Source organism: Tachysurus fulvidraco, chromosome 5, assembly GCF_022655615.1.
Source record: "Tachysurus fulvidraco isolate hzauxx_2018 chromosome 5, HZAU_PFXX_2.0, whole genome shotgun sequence".
In the NCBI taxonomy this organism is placed as follows: Eukaryota; Metazoa; Chordata; class Actinopteri; order Siluriformes; family Bagridae; genus Tachysurus; species Tachysurus fulvidraco.
Window position 1 is genome coordinate 23,984,548 of NC_062522.1, and position 18,202 is coordinate 24,002,749.

An 18,202-nucleotide genomic window follows, 5' to 3' on the forward strand; every position below is an offset into this window, starting at 1 on the left:
GTGTAAACCCATCTTCCTCCAACTGGTTGTTTTCCTGGTGGCAACTGAGTAAGTGTGAATGTTTTGTTCTCTTCCAGTGATCGGATGTCTTTGTCCATGGAATTTTTCCATTGCCTTGATTTTGTTGATGTTATGGCTATAAGTTATGGTTATCGGCATATCACATACAGCTCTATAACAAAAGTCTATGCATGTTTGCAATTTGTCCTCTGTATTCTCAATCTCTAAATCCTGTAAATGAACTGGTCTCCTCCTCGTCCTTGGTGGGTTCCTTTTAATTACAGTTTCAGATGGTTTACCTGGCTGTGTAGGTTCAGTCTTTTCAGGCAAAGTCTCGGAAAAAACACTCTGAATGCCTTGATTTGGATTTTCCTTATTTTTATCAACATTTTTCTCCCTGCCAATGATCTTAGGAGTAATTTATACACACTCTCTGTGTGTGATTCAGATGTTTGTGTTTCCCTTTTTTTGGTTGTCCTAGTTGTGAACTTCACTAACCTGTGTTTTTGGACTTTTTCAGTGTTGGGGTAATACACTAGGTAAGCCAGGCTGTGTTTGTCATAGCCGATGAAAACGCCCTGTTCACATCTGGAATCCAATTTTCCTTTCTCTTGTTTGTAAGCGAAACATGTTGATCCAAATTTTTGCATTTTGGAAACATCTGGCTTTTTGCCTATGAATAACTCATATGGTGGTTTCTTTGTACGTCTATTGTAGCACGTGTCTGTAGCTTGTAGTGTGTCACCTTTAGACTTTAAAAAATACACCAACATAGTACCTGAGTAGTCATCTGTAAAAGACTGCATATTTGTCCTTCTTTGCTCTGCATTGGCATAGGTCTGGCCAAGTCAGTATGGATCAGTTCTAAAGGTTTCTTTGCCTTTCTCTCTGGCTCAGTGTTTCTTGTCTGAGTAAATTTTCCTACTTCACATAGCTGATTTGGTCTGTTTATGTTTCTTTTTATATCCATGCCTTTAACTACACCTTGTAACTTTTGTATGTCTTCGTAGTTACAATGTCCCAAAATTTCATGCCAGGTTTGTAAATTGTGACACACTTTGCATTGGTCAACATACTCTTTAATAGTTGGCAAATAGTACAATTTTTTCACTTTCATGAACATCAAACCTGCTGCCGTTTTTAGTAACCATGTGACTGTTCCCTTTTTTGAAGGTGATTGTTGCTCCTCCATTTACAGTATTGCTCTTGCTACTGAGAAGATGTCATTTGGGTACGAAGGCATGTATAGTGCGTCCCTCAGTTGTGCTCTGCGGTGTTGTCCAGCACTGTCAAGGAAATAAATCACTACTGGTCCTCTTTGTTGTGACATTCCACTGCATTTTGTCCCATCGGCTAGTTCCACTGAATGAGTCTCAGATTGAAAAGAGCTGTCAAAACTTTTGAACATTTTGATGTCGTTTACAATATGAGATGTCGCTCCAGCATCTACCCTTATGCTTTTCTTCTTTATGTTGTCTGGCGGTCTTCCATATTCTGAGTGTTCAGCTTTGAAGACATGGTCTTGGTCACTGTCTTTTTTATCTACATCCTTTGCACAGGAATTCTGCATGTGTACTATTTGTACAATGATTGCACCGAATCCTGTTGTCTTCTGTTTTGTCCTGTTGTCTTTGTTTTGCCGAGTCTGTGTCTCTGTTTCGTGTCTTTTTAAGTTAATAAATCCCTGGTTTTGTTAAGCGTCCTGCATTTGGGTCCACTTTTACCCCCGCGTACGTGACATTGAATCAACTAAGGTGGCTAAGAAAGAAAAGACAGGTGACTTGCATCCAACATAAATCAGAAACTAAACATAAAGACAAAAAACGAAGAACATAACCATTCACAAGCAAGGCCTGCAACATTACTGACATAATGAGAGAGAATAAAAACTGAGAGAATAAAAACACAACTAAGGAAACACACCATGAATATCAGCTGGCAGAGAAATAGCAAAAAGAACAATGAAAATGAAAGTCATTAAATAAGTGGAGAGACAAAAGGAATAGCAACAACTGACTATGAACAGAGAGACAAAACACAGAGAATAATAAACAGAAAACAGTTTGTAGACTGGCAGCAGATCAAATAACAGAAAAAGCAAACAGTAAAGAGATTGCACATATAAACACAGAGCAAATTATAATCCAAAGGAGAAATGTTATCCAAAAAGTGGGGTGGGATGCCAATAATCCACGGAACAAAAGTAATTCAAAGGAAATAGAGCAAAATCAGAAAAGTCAGAGAGTCGAAACATGAAGGACAGGATGGCACACAATGGAGACATAAGAGACAATCCGGCAATGAGAGTCCAAAAACGATGCAAATAAATACGGACCAGATAGCCGCCAACCCAGAAAAGGAAGAATGAGCCACGTCAGGTGACAGTCCTAAAGAAATGTAGTTTTATTTCACTATGTACTGCATCACCTATATATGGTTGAAATGAATATTAAAGCTTCTTGACTTGAAAATAATTATTGGCACTGACTTTATTTGTAATTACATTTGATGTCTTGGTCCAGTTGTAAGATACCGCCTGTATTCAATTCCTGAGCAGGGAACCAACTCAGTGCTGTTCCCAGTTCTGCATAAAATAGGACTGTTGTGTCAGGAAGGGCATCCAGCATAAAACCTGTGCCAAATCAAAAATATGTGGATTGGATGATCTGATGTGGCCACCCTGAACATGGACAGAAACAGCATGTTTTGTCTTCAGATCTGCCCAAACAAAAAACCTTACAGTGCATCTGTCTTTAAATCTGTGTTTCAAATGACTTTATCGCAACCTTAATAACACGGCTCTACTACATAAAGTGTGTTATTGTAATTGTATATTTATGTGTCCATTATGATTAACATTCGACATCATGGCATGTCTCATAACTAATCATCAGTACATCAGTGTATTATCAATCTTCTATTTGTTCCTAACTTTAGGTGCTGTTGTGGGAGCAGGGCTCATTAGGGAGAAAGGCAATAAAGGAAAGGGTCAAAAGAAGTCCAGCTCATATTACAGGCCTGAAGAGCAGCACAGTGTATCTAATTTCAGTCAGGGCTCACAACAGTGGTGGGGTTGGACCTACTAGTGCTGCCATCAACATGACCACAAAGAAACCACGTGAGTATCTCAAAATTTTTAATGTAAATAAAGCAAATAACAGGATTCTCACAGGATTTGAAAAAAATAAAATAATTCATGGTTTTTGTTGTCGTATTTTTGGTAACTGATTTGTAATAAACTCATGAACTGACTTTTTTCTAGATGGCAGAATACTGAAATTATTAAAGCTACTGTTCATTAGCATACACATACTGTCTTTGATAAATATATCACTCATTTATTCTGCTGGGATCTGTTATGTTTCTCTTGATTAAATGTGGCTCTAAAGCCTTATTTGTGCTAATATCTCTTCACATTTTTTCATCCATTCCTCTTCAGCAACTACCTTAACACAATAAATCCAGTGCCTAGGAATTCACACCTAGGAATAATCCATAGTAGCCAATAAGCCAACTGGCAAGGTTTCTGTTAGGTAGAGGAAACCTGAGAACCCAGAGAAAACTCCAATCCAGATTGGGAAACCCCAATTTAACCTTGGGAAACCTCCAATTTAAATGTATCCAGAGTATTGTCAGATAAACTATGACATCTCAATGAGAAAAGAAAGGAGATGGATAACTCATTTGGGTTAATAGACTAAGCGGGTAATTAAGAGCAGATTCGGATGAAGCGCTACGAAATTACACACTTTTTTCAACACAGCTTAGTAATTGTATAAATCTTTTTATGTATTATGTTATCAAACACATTGCAAGCACAAGCTTCTGAAACAATTATAATGAATTCTCATTTTAGCAAATATTAGAGATTGAGCAATATGGAGACATTAGTTGAAGTGGTTTTGAATTACTTAGACATTCTTCCTTTGTTTTACTCAATAAGTGAGTAAGCAGATTTGAAATACATGCAGTGTTATTAAACTTTTATTTTCAGATCTCCTTTATTTTTAATTTTACCCAGAAATACTGTTTAATATTACATTTCTAGATTTAATAGTTTTCTCAATTTCCAGGCTTCTATATGGCTAGAACCTAATGATTGATAACATTTGCATTATTCCTTATGTTTAATAAAAGAAAAAGAATTAACAGAATAAAAATTCAAGAGTATATATATATATATATATATATATATATATATATATATATATATATATATATATATATATATATATATATATATATATATATTTCACAATCTGTATGTATTTATCCCCCTATGAGCAAGTCTGAGGTGACTCAGGCAGCAGTGGCATGGAAAAACTCCCTTAAATTGGTAAAGGAAGAAACCTTGAGAAAATAAACATTAAATATGCAGTGTTTAAAGCATAAATGTTTATTTTTAAAACATTATTTATATCCAGTAATTTCTATGCTCTCTCTCTCTCTCTCTCTCTCTCTCTCTCTCTCTCTCTCTCTCTCTCTCTCTCTCTCTCTCTGTCTCCTCATATATATGTTAAGTACATTGTAGATAATTTGATATAATTGATTTACATTTTGGCCTATTAATCATTTTCTCAGTAGTACTTGTTTCCACAGGATGGATAAAAACCAGACACAAGTGCAGTGATAACAAAGCAAACACAATTTCTTTTATAAAAAATGTGAAAAATGCACGGGGGGGAAATGGACACAAGTCAAGGAAAAATATAGGAGGAAAAAAAAAACAAGAAAAGGACTCCACAAACCAATATGAATCACAGAGGGAATAAATAGTCAGAGTCATTAGGGTCAAGAGGGAACAGGCAGGAAACAAACAGACACATGAAAAACACAAACAGATGTGACAAAACACACTGCTGGAACTCCCCTAATTTTCTGGCAGGGAATGTCTAAACATAATTTTGCCAAAAATGTGACACAAAATTTAAATTGGAGCACACAAGGCTTCCTAATAAAATAATAATAATAAAAAGGTTTATATTATTGTCATTGTTATGATCCAAACAAAATATAAGGTTTCTGTTATCTTTAAAGCCAGACTATGAAAATGATAGACATGCAGCCACAATTTATCTATTTCATGAATAAACTTTGACTTTTATTGATATTACTATTATAATACATGTTTACTTTTCAGCTCCAAGTCAGCCTCCTGTAAATATTGGTTGGAACTTGAAAAACTCAAAAATCTTTTTGCACTGGCAGCATGTAATGGCAATGGACAATGAATCTGAAGTAACAGGCTACAAGGTGAGATTTCTTTAGTGCTTTTTTATAAGAGAGTATGGAATAATATTTTATGATTTCTGACTTTTATACATTTTTTCATTATTATGGAATTAGTTCATCTTCATTCTGTTCTTAACAGAAAATATCTGCTCAGTATGTCCATACTGGCACATTTTGAAACAGAATCAGAAATGATTCATGTGAATGAATCACTTGACCTAATCTCTCCAATTTAGTACATTTTTTTGCAATGACAGCAAACCAATTAGTGTTTATGCACTACAAGCTGCAAAATGTGGTACCTTATGTGTATGCCTTGATTTTAATCAGATTTAAATCTGAATTCACACTCTGGTGCTTGCAAATAAGGCAACCTGGACTGTCTTAGTTAAAGGAAAGCCAGCTGGCTCTGGAATCAGCTAAAGGAGCCAGTAGTGTGTTCTGTGCTCTTGACAAATTCAAAGCCTAAGCTAAAATGAGTTACCTCAGGATTAATTCAGCTATAGGCTCTTGCTTAAGCTGTATGATAAGTTTGCTACCTCAGTACAACATAGCCTGGTGTATGTTCACTCAGTAATGTAGGGAAATAAAATTTATAAACCTGGAAAACATGCAAACATAGTGAGACTACATAATCTTCAGATTTAAAATGAATTCACTAAAACCATGCAGACATTAGATTAGATAAAATGTTATTTTTAAATATGTTTTCACAGTCATTCAAAAGAATCTCTTCACAGCATTATAAAAGTGGCCTGAATTCAGTGAAAGCGAGTCATCATGATGACCTGCTATTTTCAAAAAGAGCAGTCAAAGTTATTGGCACATATGAACTATCAAAAACCCAAGAAAATGAAAAGTGAGTGGAAAGTAAAAAGAACAGCATTGCACTTTTCCTTTTTGTGCATACATTAATTAGATGCAGAACGGTGATGGCTGATGAAATAAGAAAAAGTCTTTGCAGAGGGGTGAGAGCAACTGGAACACTGTGAGTTATAAGCTTTACTGAGCATCAGTTTCCAGTATTCATTTGTAATCCAGGCAGCTTTCAGAGCAGAACTTGTATAATGCAATCAATAGCTACAAATTATCTCACCCATGCAGACAAGAAGGAATATCAGAAGCCTAAGTCTTTTTTTTTTTTTTGTCTGTCCAAATAAAGAAGAATTATAAATGATTTATGGATTTTTTCCCTAATACAACATCAAATTGCTTGGCATACTAATCATCCTTCTAGTGTGCTGAGAATTCACTTTTAAGTTTTAAGCACTTTTCCAGTAGACTCTGTCACAAAGTATCATTAGAAATAGTTTTCCAAGTCTCATGAGAGGAAAACCTTAAGAGGAAACATGGATTAGAAGATGATACCTCACCATGTGGGAGGTATGAATAGTGTAGTTATAATCATATCCATTATTACTTTGTGTAGCTATGATTATTAAACTGTCATTCCACTCATCTTTCCCTTGAGAAATTTCTATATTTAAAGAAAACAATGTTATCAGTCTTTTTATTCTTAATCTTGAGTTTATCGAATACATTATTTTTGGTCTCCTTTAAAAGGTCAATGGTTCATAGCATGCTAGTGTACGGAAGCAGTTCAATTCTTTCAGAAATTTAGAAATAAAATTTCTTAATACTCTAGCTTTCTTATTTGAATATTGTATAATTTGATTATATTGATTATATAATTTGAAACATTGTCTACATTGATTAAGCACTGTTTGGTTAGAGCATGTTGGGCAAGTGTACTTATTGATGGAATCATATGGGATTTTAGTCCTTCTGAGTCTGTCATGTCAATCTGCACATGCACATATCTTTTGATTTAAAATGGTATTATTTTCTTCCTCTAGAATTATCAGTAGAAATAACACATATTCTATTCCAATTAAAATGTTGGAAATATTTCATTAAATCACATGGGAAAAGTTGTTGTAAAGTTGCTGTTGCACACACACAATTTATATAATGCCAATTCTTCAAAGGTACAATTACATGCAATTTAAGCTAGTAAACACCAGTTATGGATAGAATTATAAGTCTAGGGCTTTAAGACATGCACTTTCTGTGCATGGTTTGGTAGTTTGGTTGTTTAGTAAAGGAACGTGCATATGCAGCTCTTGTGCACGGGGCTAACATCTGCTAAGGCAGTGTGTTGACTTAGATCATGGGTCTCCCAGACTGTGATACAAGAAGCAGAGTTACAGGCCAAGACCAGTGTGGCACTGCACACAATGTAGGTTTTGCAGTTTACCAGGTTTACCAGCTAAATGAACTCATTTGCAGTGAGGACTCATTTACAGAAGGTTAGAGATAAAACACTTGCACCATGGTATAATAGTCATACTCACACCCTCAAGAGGGAGACCCGTAACCTCGAACGGAAATGGAGAAAAACTAAATTAGAGGTTTTTTGAATTGCATATAAGGACAGTATGTCCAGCTATAGACAGGCTCTAAAAGCTGCTAGGGCTGAGCACCTGAGCAAACTCATAGAAAATAACCAGAACAATCCCAGGTTTTTATTTAGCACAGTGGCTAGTTTAACAAAAAAAAAAACAGAAATCTGAACACACTATTCCATCACATTTCAGTAGTGAGGACTTTATGAGATTCTTCACTAATAAAATCGAAAGTATCAGGAATAAAATAGGTGACGCTCAACATATGAGAGCAACCAGTGACACAGTCTCACCTAAGGCTTTACACAGCTTTACGATTACAGGAGGAGTTAGAAAAACTTATTACTACAGCTAAATCAACAACATGTTCACTAGACCCCATCCCAACTAAACTACTGAAAGAAGTGTTACATAAAGCTGGTGAGCCTCTTCTTAATATCATTAACTCCTCGTTATCTTTAGGTTACGTCCCGAAGTCTTTTAAGTTGGCAGTTATTAGGCCACTCATCAAAAAACCTAACTTAGATCCTAATGAACTATCAAATTACAGACCTATCTCACGTTTATGTCTAAAATACTTGAAAAGGTTGTGTCTGTTCAACTGAGCTCCTTCTTACAGGAGAGCAACATCCTTAAAGAGTTTCAGTCAGGTTTCAGGCCCCATCATAGCACAGAAACTGCACTTGTTAAAGTTACAAACGACTTGTTCTTAGCTTCGGACCAAGACTGTGTGTCACTATTAGTTATACTTGATCTTGGTGCTGCATTTGACACTATAGACCACAACATTCTTCTAGATTGCTTACAAAATTACACAGGTATTCATGGTCAGGCTTTAAGTTCGTTTAGATCCTACCTGTCAGAGCGATACCATTTTGTAGAATTAAATGGTGAATCCTCCAGTTTATTACCAGTTAATTATGGGGTCCCTCAAGGATCAGTTCTAGGACCTCTGCTTTTCTCGATATACATGCTTCCATTAGGGAACATCATTAAAAGACGTGGGATTAGTTTCCATTGTTATGCTGATGACACACAGTTATATATCTCATCAAAACCAGATGAAATAGCCACAGTGTCCAAATTAACTCAATGCCTTAGAGAGATAAAAGACTGGATTAGCTGCAACTTTCTATTGTTAAACTCTGATAAGACAGAAATACTACTCATAGGTCCAAAAGCAGTGCACAGAAACTCTCACAACTTAACTCCCATTTAGAGGGATGTACTGTTACTAGTAGCTCGACAGTGAAAGACCTCGGTGTTATATTAGACAGCAACTTGTCTTTTAAAAATCATATCGCTCATACTACCAAAACAGCGTTCTTCCACCTTAGAAATATTGCCAAGCTGAGAAACATCCTGTCTGTATCTGATGCTGAGAAGCTAGTTCATGCATTCATGACTACTAGACTGGACTATTGTAATGCATTACTAGGTGGTTGTCCTGCATCTTTAATAAATAGGTTACAGTTAGTCCAAAATCTAGCTGCCAGAGTTCTCACTAGGACAAGAAAGTATAACCATATAACCCCAATTTTATCATCTCTACACTGGCTACCTGTTAAGCTTAGAATTGATTACAAACTGCTGCTACTTACGTACAAGGCTCTTAATCTTTTAGCTCCCATGTATCTAACTAGTCTTCTAACACATCTGTTCAGGTTGGCACACCTGATCTTGCCTTAGGTAGAGGCCAAATTTCTTTTGTTGAGTGCAAATAACACTGCAGAGTGCATGATTGAGAAGCAGGCTGAGGTCCAGGGAATGGCATCTCCACCCATTCTTGATGGAATGCATATGGCAAATTTGACCAGACAGAAGTAGCTTTGTTGTTTCACCTCTTGTGTAATCGGCATTATCAGGATCTAGTTCACTGCTCTGTTAGAACAGTGCTAGAGTTCCTATAGACACACCTATTTGAGGGACTATCACCCTCTATATTGAGATATATGTGGCAGCTCTTGCTGCGAATCACATGCCTGTTTTCCTGTCTCTTGATTCTTGTGCAGTTCTAGGCAGCTGATGCTTTCCTGCAGTTCATGTCTCCCCTCCTGGGACCTCACAGTGGTCCTGCAGGAGCTGCTCTAAGAATTGGCCATCCAAATAATTAGTCTTGGCCTTCTGAATAATAGTAGTAGTTCTGCAGGCCATGTCATTTGCCCTCTACCGCTCTAAGTCTACTCTTGGCATGGTCACCTGCATCTCAGGTAGGGGTACATTCATGGAAAGCACCATTAGAGCTAGAGTGATTTTACACAGAGCTTCAGACACATCTTACCACAAAGAACCATTCCCATAGCTTCAGCCATGATGCAGGATCTTATTCCCTTCTTGAGTGGATGATTTACATATGTAATCTTGTGTATTTGTTCACTTAAACAGATTTTCTGTTCTTGAAAACTCAAATAATACATAAATCCTTGTGATACCCTATTCATTTTCTATTCAACCCTGCTATCAGGAGAATAATAAGTGTTTTGTGCAACCCATTCTCCCAGTTTCACAAGCAATTTATTTGCATCACAGAAATTTCTATTATTGGGTTAGGACATGTTTTATTGAGTTAAGAATTATTGAAGTGACAAATTTATGGATCATTGAATGTAACACAAATAAGTTGCTTTTAAGGTGATGTACCGCCAAAACTGGCAAGGAGGAACAAGCATGGTGAAAACAAACCAGACATCACTGGAGCTAGAGGTTCCATCTGGAGATGATCTGCTTATACAGATCAAAGCCTTGAGTGATGGTGGAGATGGCAGCTACAGCAGTCCAATTCACATACCAAAGATGTCCAGTAAGGATTCTCTAATTTACAGTTTTATATTTGACACGCCAAACAATGCAAAAGTCTATCAATAATCACTGAAATCAATGGACTAAGTTAGCATTATGCAAAACCTGACAAAAAAAACAATACAGTAGAGTAAAATCAAGGACAAAAATGAATACAAAATAAATATAAAAAAAAATAAAATATACCGATGATGACCTATAAATGACAAGATGTATAACCGATTTGAATATCTATAAAACAATTTAAAGTTATCTAATGTACTTGTCCTAGTTGTCCTTGTCCTTTACTTTAAAATGTTAAATATGACAGAATGCACTTCAGAGTATATAGAGAGAAGATTTGCTGATTATTGGTTATGTGGATGGTAATGAAATGGGAATAGTATTTGTCTTTTATGATTAATGAGGAGCAGCATTAAGCTATCTGACTGCAACCATATTATGTCACACTGAAATTCTTGTTTTGGGTTGTAAATACACAAATGGCATGGCAGTCAAAAGCAATACATACATTTGACACTATTAGATACTAGACACTAGAGATATCTGAGGAGGCAGCATTTGTATCTATAAATGCTTGGTAAGTGTATGCTTTAAACCAGATAGATGAATTTCTGAATTTTATTAATTGATTTTTAAGTCATGGGTGCATTAAACTGTCAATGTGTGATAATACATTTTTTGTTTGTTTGTTCAAAATCAAATCAAATCAAGTTTTATTTGTTACATACACATACATACAGGGTACGATATGCAGTGAAATGCTTTATGCAACTGCCCGGTATAAGAATAAAATATATTAAAAAAAAAAAAAAGTATAAAAAAGCAAAAAATCAGTAATCTATGTAAGATAATTAACTAAGAAAACTATATACTATATAAGAAAACTATTTATAGATAAATATACATATACATAAATGTGTATGTTTTTTAAAGATTGTCCTTAAAGTGTCCAGGTGCAGTATGGTGTGTTAATAGTGTATAAAGTGGCACTGTGCTGTGCAAGTCCAGAGTTAAAGTGTCCTTAGAATGTCCAGGTGAAGTATGGTGTGTAAATAGTGTATGGCGAGTATAAAGCATATAGAGTGGCACTGTGCTGTGCAAGTCCATAGTTGAAGTTACAGTGACACTCCAGAATTAAAGTGTCAGTACAAAAAAGGGGGGTGCATAGAACAATGGGGATGGAGAGAGAGGTCCAGTGTTACAGTAGATCCTGGGTGTCTCCTGGTTTAAGATCCGAATGGCCTGCGGGAAGAAGCTTCTCCTCATCCTCTCTGCTACCTGTCAGGACGCTCTCAATGCTGCAGGTGTAGAAGGTCTTTAGCACCTGAGATGGTAGTTTGAAGTTGCTTAAGCGTCTCAGATGGTACAGTCGCTGCCGGGCCTTCTTCACCAGGGTGTTGATGTGACATGACCAAGACAGGTCCTGTGTGATGCGAACACCTAGGTACCGGAAACTGTCCACTCTCTCTACTGGGGTCCTGTTCATGTTTAGCAGTTAGTATGACCGCTCCTGCTTTGTTTTCTTGCCCAGGATTTTATAGAAGTGAAAACCCTTTGTTTAACTATTAAGGTTTTAATGGATCTACCCATGCTAATGTTAGAAACGTCCAAAACCATATACTTAGTCAGCATACATACATGGTAATGTTTTTAATAATTAATGTAAAGTTGCTGAAACCCTATATACCCTTTTCCAAATTATTATGCAAATTATATTTAAGTGTCACAAAGATTAAATATTTTATTTTTCAGTTTAACTCATGGATGGCATTGTGTCTCAGGGCTCTTTTGATCACTGAAAACAATCTCAGACCCCTGTGATAACTAGATTGCCAGGTGAGCCCAATTGAAGGAAAAACTAATAAAATGGAAGGTTGGTCCACATTATTAAGCAGAGCACCATTTCCATGCAATATGGGGAAGAAAAAGGATTTCTCTGCTGCTGAAAGAGTGAAATAGTTCAATGCCTTGGACGAGGTATGAAAACGTTAGATATTTCATGAAAACTTAAGCGTGATCATCGCACTAAGAGATTTGTGGCTGATTCAGAGCACAGAGAGGTTTGTGCAGCTAAAGGCACATTGAGGAAGATTTCTGCCAGATCCATGCATCGGATCAAGCGAGCAGCTGCTAAAATACCATTACATAGCAGCAAACAGATATTTGAAGCTGCTGGTGCCTCTGGAGTCCCACGGACATCAAGGTGTAGAGTCCTCCAGAGTCTTCCAACTGTGCATAAACCTTCTATTCGGCCACCACTAACCAATGCTCACAAGCAGAAACGGCTAAATTGGGCAGAAAAATACATGAAGACTAATTTTCAAACAGTCCTGTTCACTGATGAGTGCCGTGCAACCCTGGATGGTCCAGATGGATGGAGTAGTGGATGGTTAGTGGACTGCCACCCTGTTCCAACAAGGCTGTGATGTCACAATGCGGTGGTGGAGTCATGTTTTGGGCCGGAATCATGGGAAGAGAGCTGGTCAGCCCCTTCAGGGTCCCCGAAGGTGTAAAGATGACCTCTGCAATATATGTGGAGTTTCTGACTGACCACTTTCTTCCCTGGTACAGAAGGAAGAACTAAGCTTTCCATAATAAAATCATCTTCATGCATGACAATGCACCATCTCATGCTGCAAAGAATACAGTACCTCTGCATCAATGGCTGCTATGGGGGTAAAAGGAGAGAAAGTCATGGTGTGGCCTCCATCCTCCCCTGACCTCAATCCTATTGAGAACCTTTGGAGCATCCTCTAGCAAAAGATCTATGAGGTTGGGAGGCAGTTTACATCCAAACGGCAGCTCTGGGAGGCTATTCTGACATCTTGCAAACAAATTCAAGCAGAAACTGTCCAAAAACTTACAAGTTCAATGGATGCAAGACTTGTGAAGCTGCTATCAAATAAGGGGTCCTATGTTAAAATGTAATGTGACCTGTTAAAATGTTTAAAAAGTTCAAATGTTGTTATAAGTTTGATTGAAATAGCTTTTGATTTCAGTATATATGCTGCAAACACAACAAATGACAATTTTCAGTTCTTTACAACCTATAAAGTGTTTTGAAACTTACTATGCGTAATAATTTGGAACAGTGCATTGTAAGTTTTTTATGTTTAAAAAAAAATACTGTTATCATTAGGAGGTTTGTTCAAAAAAATTTTCGGCTGCTTGTGTGCGGGCCGAACAGCCTGGGATGCTGGTGTGCTGGTCAACATATGTTGTCTTTTGAATAAAGACCAAGACAATTTTCTAGAGAATTGCAATTCACTTTTTAATAAAGAAAAACATTCTGGATATTCCTATCATTTACATGGCTTTCTTTATATAAATATATATATATATATATATATATATATATATATATATATATATATATATATATATATATATAAACAATGACAAGGACAATGACATTTGCCATCACACTGTAATTTACACACGTGCACAAATATCATTACACAATATAACCTTTACAACACACATTTTTGGTCTTACTGTAGCTTCTGCTCTCTCTTTTAGTGAGTAACAAGTAGTATGTGGTGGCAATGACCATGTTTTTTTAAGAGGTACTACCCGGAGTTGTTTGCCTTTAGACAACTCCTGCTCTGTGTCTTCTTTATTCTCTGAAAAATTATAGAAACAAAATAAGAAACAAAACTATACATCACGCATTTGTTTATATTGTGCAGTGAACAAGTTACGATAAAACAGCTACTGCTTAAGTTACATACCTTTAAGCATTAGTATTAGTGCCCTGAAGAAGTCTTGCTTCCATCGTACCCAATAAACCTCTTTAAAAAATCTTTAATTTCGCTAGTTGAAACAACTGCCGTGCAGTCGTCATCCAGGTACCTCACGTATGCAAACATTCTGATTCCCAATGATCAGCAGATTCGTCATGTAGAAACAGAAGCTTTTTATTTACCCCAAAAGAAAATCCTAATTACGGTGGCAAAAACATGATGATCTGGAACATGTGCGCTTATACTGTACTAATTTCGATAAACACTGTAAGGTACAGTATATAATGCAGTCGAAAACATTGCGAGATTTATTTTTGGAAAGTGCAGGAACCGGCTACTCCAGCCCCGTTTTTCTTGATAACAACATGACTATGCTGGCCACTCATCTATACCAGCACTGACCAGAATTATACCAGCACCATACCAGCATGAACCAGTAAAAACCAGCCTGGACCAGCATGGAATTCATGCTGGTTTATGCTGGAATTTTCAGCAGGGTAGTCATTGAGTGAGGCTTTAGTCTGCCACTATTTTGGGTTATTTAAACCAAATTTGCTAATATTGCTTGAGTATAAAAATGCACTTAACACAAATAATCTGACTGATTTAAGATGTGCTATTTCATATAACTAAAAATATGTATTTTTATTGTTGTTACCTTTGTTTCAGATCTTAAATCTAGGGGCTATTTCAGCTCTGGTGCAAACAAGATGATCCATATCCACGAAGTTGCAACTTTTGTGCTACCATGGCTGTTTCTATGGATTTTCCCGTTGATAAGCACAGGCTGACAAGAAATTCAAGATCTGTATACAATTTAAGAGGAATATACATATAATTTATTTTTAGTCATAAGCCTCAGAATGTTTGCAGAGACACAGGCCAAATTTTTTTATTTATATTTGTTTATTTTTTATGTACTCATGCTTTATATTTAGTTTTATGGGGGGGGGGGAAGGAAAAAAATTGAACTGATTTTTTTTTTTTTTTGTCAGCTTCAACACATGGAAAACCTTAAAACTTGAAATGTAGTATATATTGGCCTGAAAAGAAGTCCACTGGCTCTTCATTAAACTGCTGCAGTTTGCCTTATACACTTCTTTCTCTTGTCAATACAGATGTGTATGTCTGTCTAAAAGAACATGAATGTGTTTTTTGCACCATTTTGATTATCCCTCTCTGAAAAAATCTGTAATAATTCAAAATTCTTACCTGATTATGCAAAAGACGATTGCAGTTTAGTGTGTGTGGCAATTAATCTGTCATAATTTAGTTGGTGATTTATTAGAGTTACACTGGTAATCTAAGAAACCTTACCCTTAATTTGAATGCATTTAAAGGAAATATATATTAGGTTAAGTTCTACACACCCCTTTAAATTTTCCAACCTTATTGTGTAACTTTTTTCTGGGGGAAAAAGGTATTATACTTTCTTGCAAAAAAATCTTATTGAGAAAAAAATACAGAACATTTTAGATTCAACAAATTTTAAGGGCTGTGCACAGCTTGCTTCGGGTTACCATACAGATTTGTATTTGGATTCAAGTCTGGGATATGGCATCATAATTCAAATACAAACATTTATCTTTTTTGCTTAAGCCATTCCATTGTTGATTTGAATGTATGCTTTGGGTCATTGTTCTTCTGAAAGCTGAAAATTCATTTACTCTTACTCTTTAAGCTTACTCTTAGCCACCTGAAGGTTTTGTACTAAAATCAATTGGTATTTGTAGCTATTCATGATTCTCTTGATAAAAGCCCCAGAGAATTAGCCCTGATGCTGCCACCAAAATGCTGCAGTGCTCCATTTTTTTTTCTTGATTATGGCTTTTACAGAATACCAAGCTACATCTGATATTCTTGTATACCCCCCTCATGATCAATCCTCATCTCCTGGCCTTTTAACAAGTGAAATAACATGCATGCTTTGTACATTTTTTGTAGACTATGACTTCAGAAGTCAGATGAGTCAGAAACCAAGAAGAATATCATTCAGAAATATCTGTTCTTTATTTGGGGCAAAATAATCTAATTGTTGATAGCTTAATTATATATATTTTTATATTATTGATAAAAGAATTATGAATTGGAATTGGAACCATTTTCCATTGTTTTGTTGAAGTTGCAAGTTGTTTTCATGATTGTGGTTAGTTCTTAATGCAATTCTTTCAGTTTGTCAATTTAATATTTTTGTATTAATATCTTAATTGTCTCTGTGAGATGTAACAGGAGCACAATAAAATTTCAGAAAAAAATAAATAAATAAATTCTTATCTTTGAATATCCCAGACAGCTACAACAAAGCACAGTGACAATTTAGATTGTTTACCTTTCATAGTATTAGCATTATTCCTATTCTGTTCAATGGTGACTAAAGCATCTGTTTTTACTGTATTTAGGTTGGTGGGCCATCCTAGAACAAACAATTTTGCTTTCTGACGTGATCCTCAATAGGTCCTATTTCACACCTTTTGTTTATGTCTAAAATTCTAGAAAAGTTGTGTCTGCTCAACTGTGCTCCTTTTCACAGGAGAACAATATCTTAGAAAAGTTCAGTCAGGTTTTAGGCCCCATCACAGTAAAGAAATTGCACTTGTTAAAGTTACAGATGACTTGTCCTTATCTTCGGACTAAGACTGCATGTCACTATTAGTTCTACTTGACCTTAGTACTGCATTTGACACTATAGATCACAACATTCTCCTAGATCACTTAAAAAATTACACAGGTATTCAGGGACAGACTTTACATTGGTTTAGATCCTACATGTCTGATCAATACCATTTTGTAGAATTAAATGGTGAATCCTCCAGTTTGTTGCCAGTTAATTATGGGGTCCCTCAGTGATCAGTTCTAGGACCTCTGCTTTTCTCAATATACATGCTTCCATTAGGGAACATCATTAGAAGGCATGGGATTAGTTTCCACTGTTATGCTGATGATACCGAGTTATATATCTCATCAAAACCAGATAAAATAGCCAAATTGTCCTAATGAACTGAGTGCATTAAAGAGATGAACGATTGGATGACCTGTAATTTTCTGTTAAACTCCGATAAGTCAGAAATACTATTTATGGGTCCAAAAACCAGTACACAAAGCTCTCACACTTCAACTTCCATTTAGAGGGATGTATTGTAACTACAAGCTCAACAATGAAAGACCTGGGTGTTATATTAGACAGCAACTTGTTTTTTGAAAATCATATCGCCCATATTACAAAAACAGCCTTCTTCAACCTTTGAAATATTGCCAAGATAAGAAACATCCTAAATTTATCCTTTGCTGAGAAGCTAGTTCATGCATTTATGACCTCTATACTGGACTATTGTAATGCATTACTAGGTGGTTGTTCTGCATGTTTATTAAATAGACAGAGTTTTTACCAGGACAAGAAAATATGATCATATAACCCCAATTTTATCATCTCTACACTGGCTACCTGTTAAGTTTAGAATTGATTACAAACTGCTGCTACTTACATACAAGGCTCTTAATGGTTTAGCTCCTATGTATCTAACTAATCTTCTAACAAATTACAATCCTTCATGCTCTCTAAGATCACAAAATTCTGAACTTCCGGTAGGGCATATTCATATTTAGCTCCCAAAATTTGGAATAGTCTTCCTGATAGTGTTCGGGGCTGAAACACACTTTCCAAGTTTAAATGTAGAATAAAACTTATCTCTTTAGTCAGGAGTATACACAATACTTTCTGCAATCTTGTGCTCTAATACATCTGACCAAATGCACATTATCATCTAGAGCTTGCTAATATTGTGAACAGCAGCTACGATAATTCCTCTCCACTGCTTCTCTTTCTCTACCCATTCTGAGGCATCCAGAAATTGAGGACAACAACCTCCTCATCAATACAACTTTTGTCGGACTGTATATTTACAGTATAATCACACCCTCCAGTGTCACCCAAATGAGGATGGGTTCCCCTTGAGTCTGTTTCCTCTCAAGGTTTCTTCCTTTACCATACAACTTACCCACTTGCTCATTGGGGATAAATAC

General features: G+C 36.1%; 1 protein-coding gene across 1 annotated transcript in view; it reads left to right on the top strand.

Moving 5' to 3' along the window:
• Window positions 1-16,035, top strand: part of LOC113643082 (contactin-4) — a 162,804-nt gene extending 146,769 nt beyond the window's left edge. The window contains exons 20-23 of the mRNA XM_047813108.1: window positions 2,938-3,118; window positions 5,141-5,253; window positions 10,269-10,437; window positions 14,852-16,035. Coding sequence (XP_047669064.1) covers window positions 2,938-3,118; window positions 5,141-5,253; window positions 10,269-10,437; window positions 14,852-14,973 — 585 coding nt within the window. The 3' untranslated portion in view covers window positions 14,974-16,035. The remainder of the gene's footprint in view (window positions 1-2,937; window positions 3,119-5,140; window positions 5,254-10,268; window positions 10,438-14,851) is intronic.
• The last annotated feature ends 2,167 nt before the right edge of the window (window positions 16,036-18,202 follow it).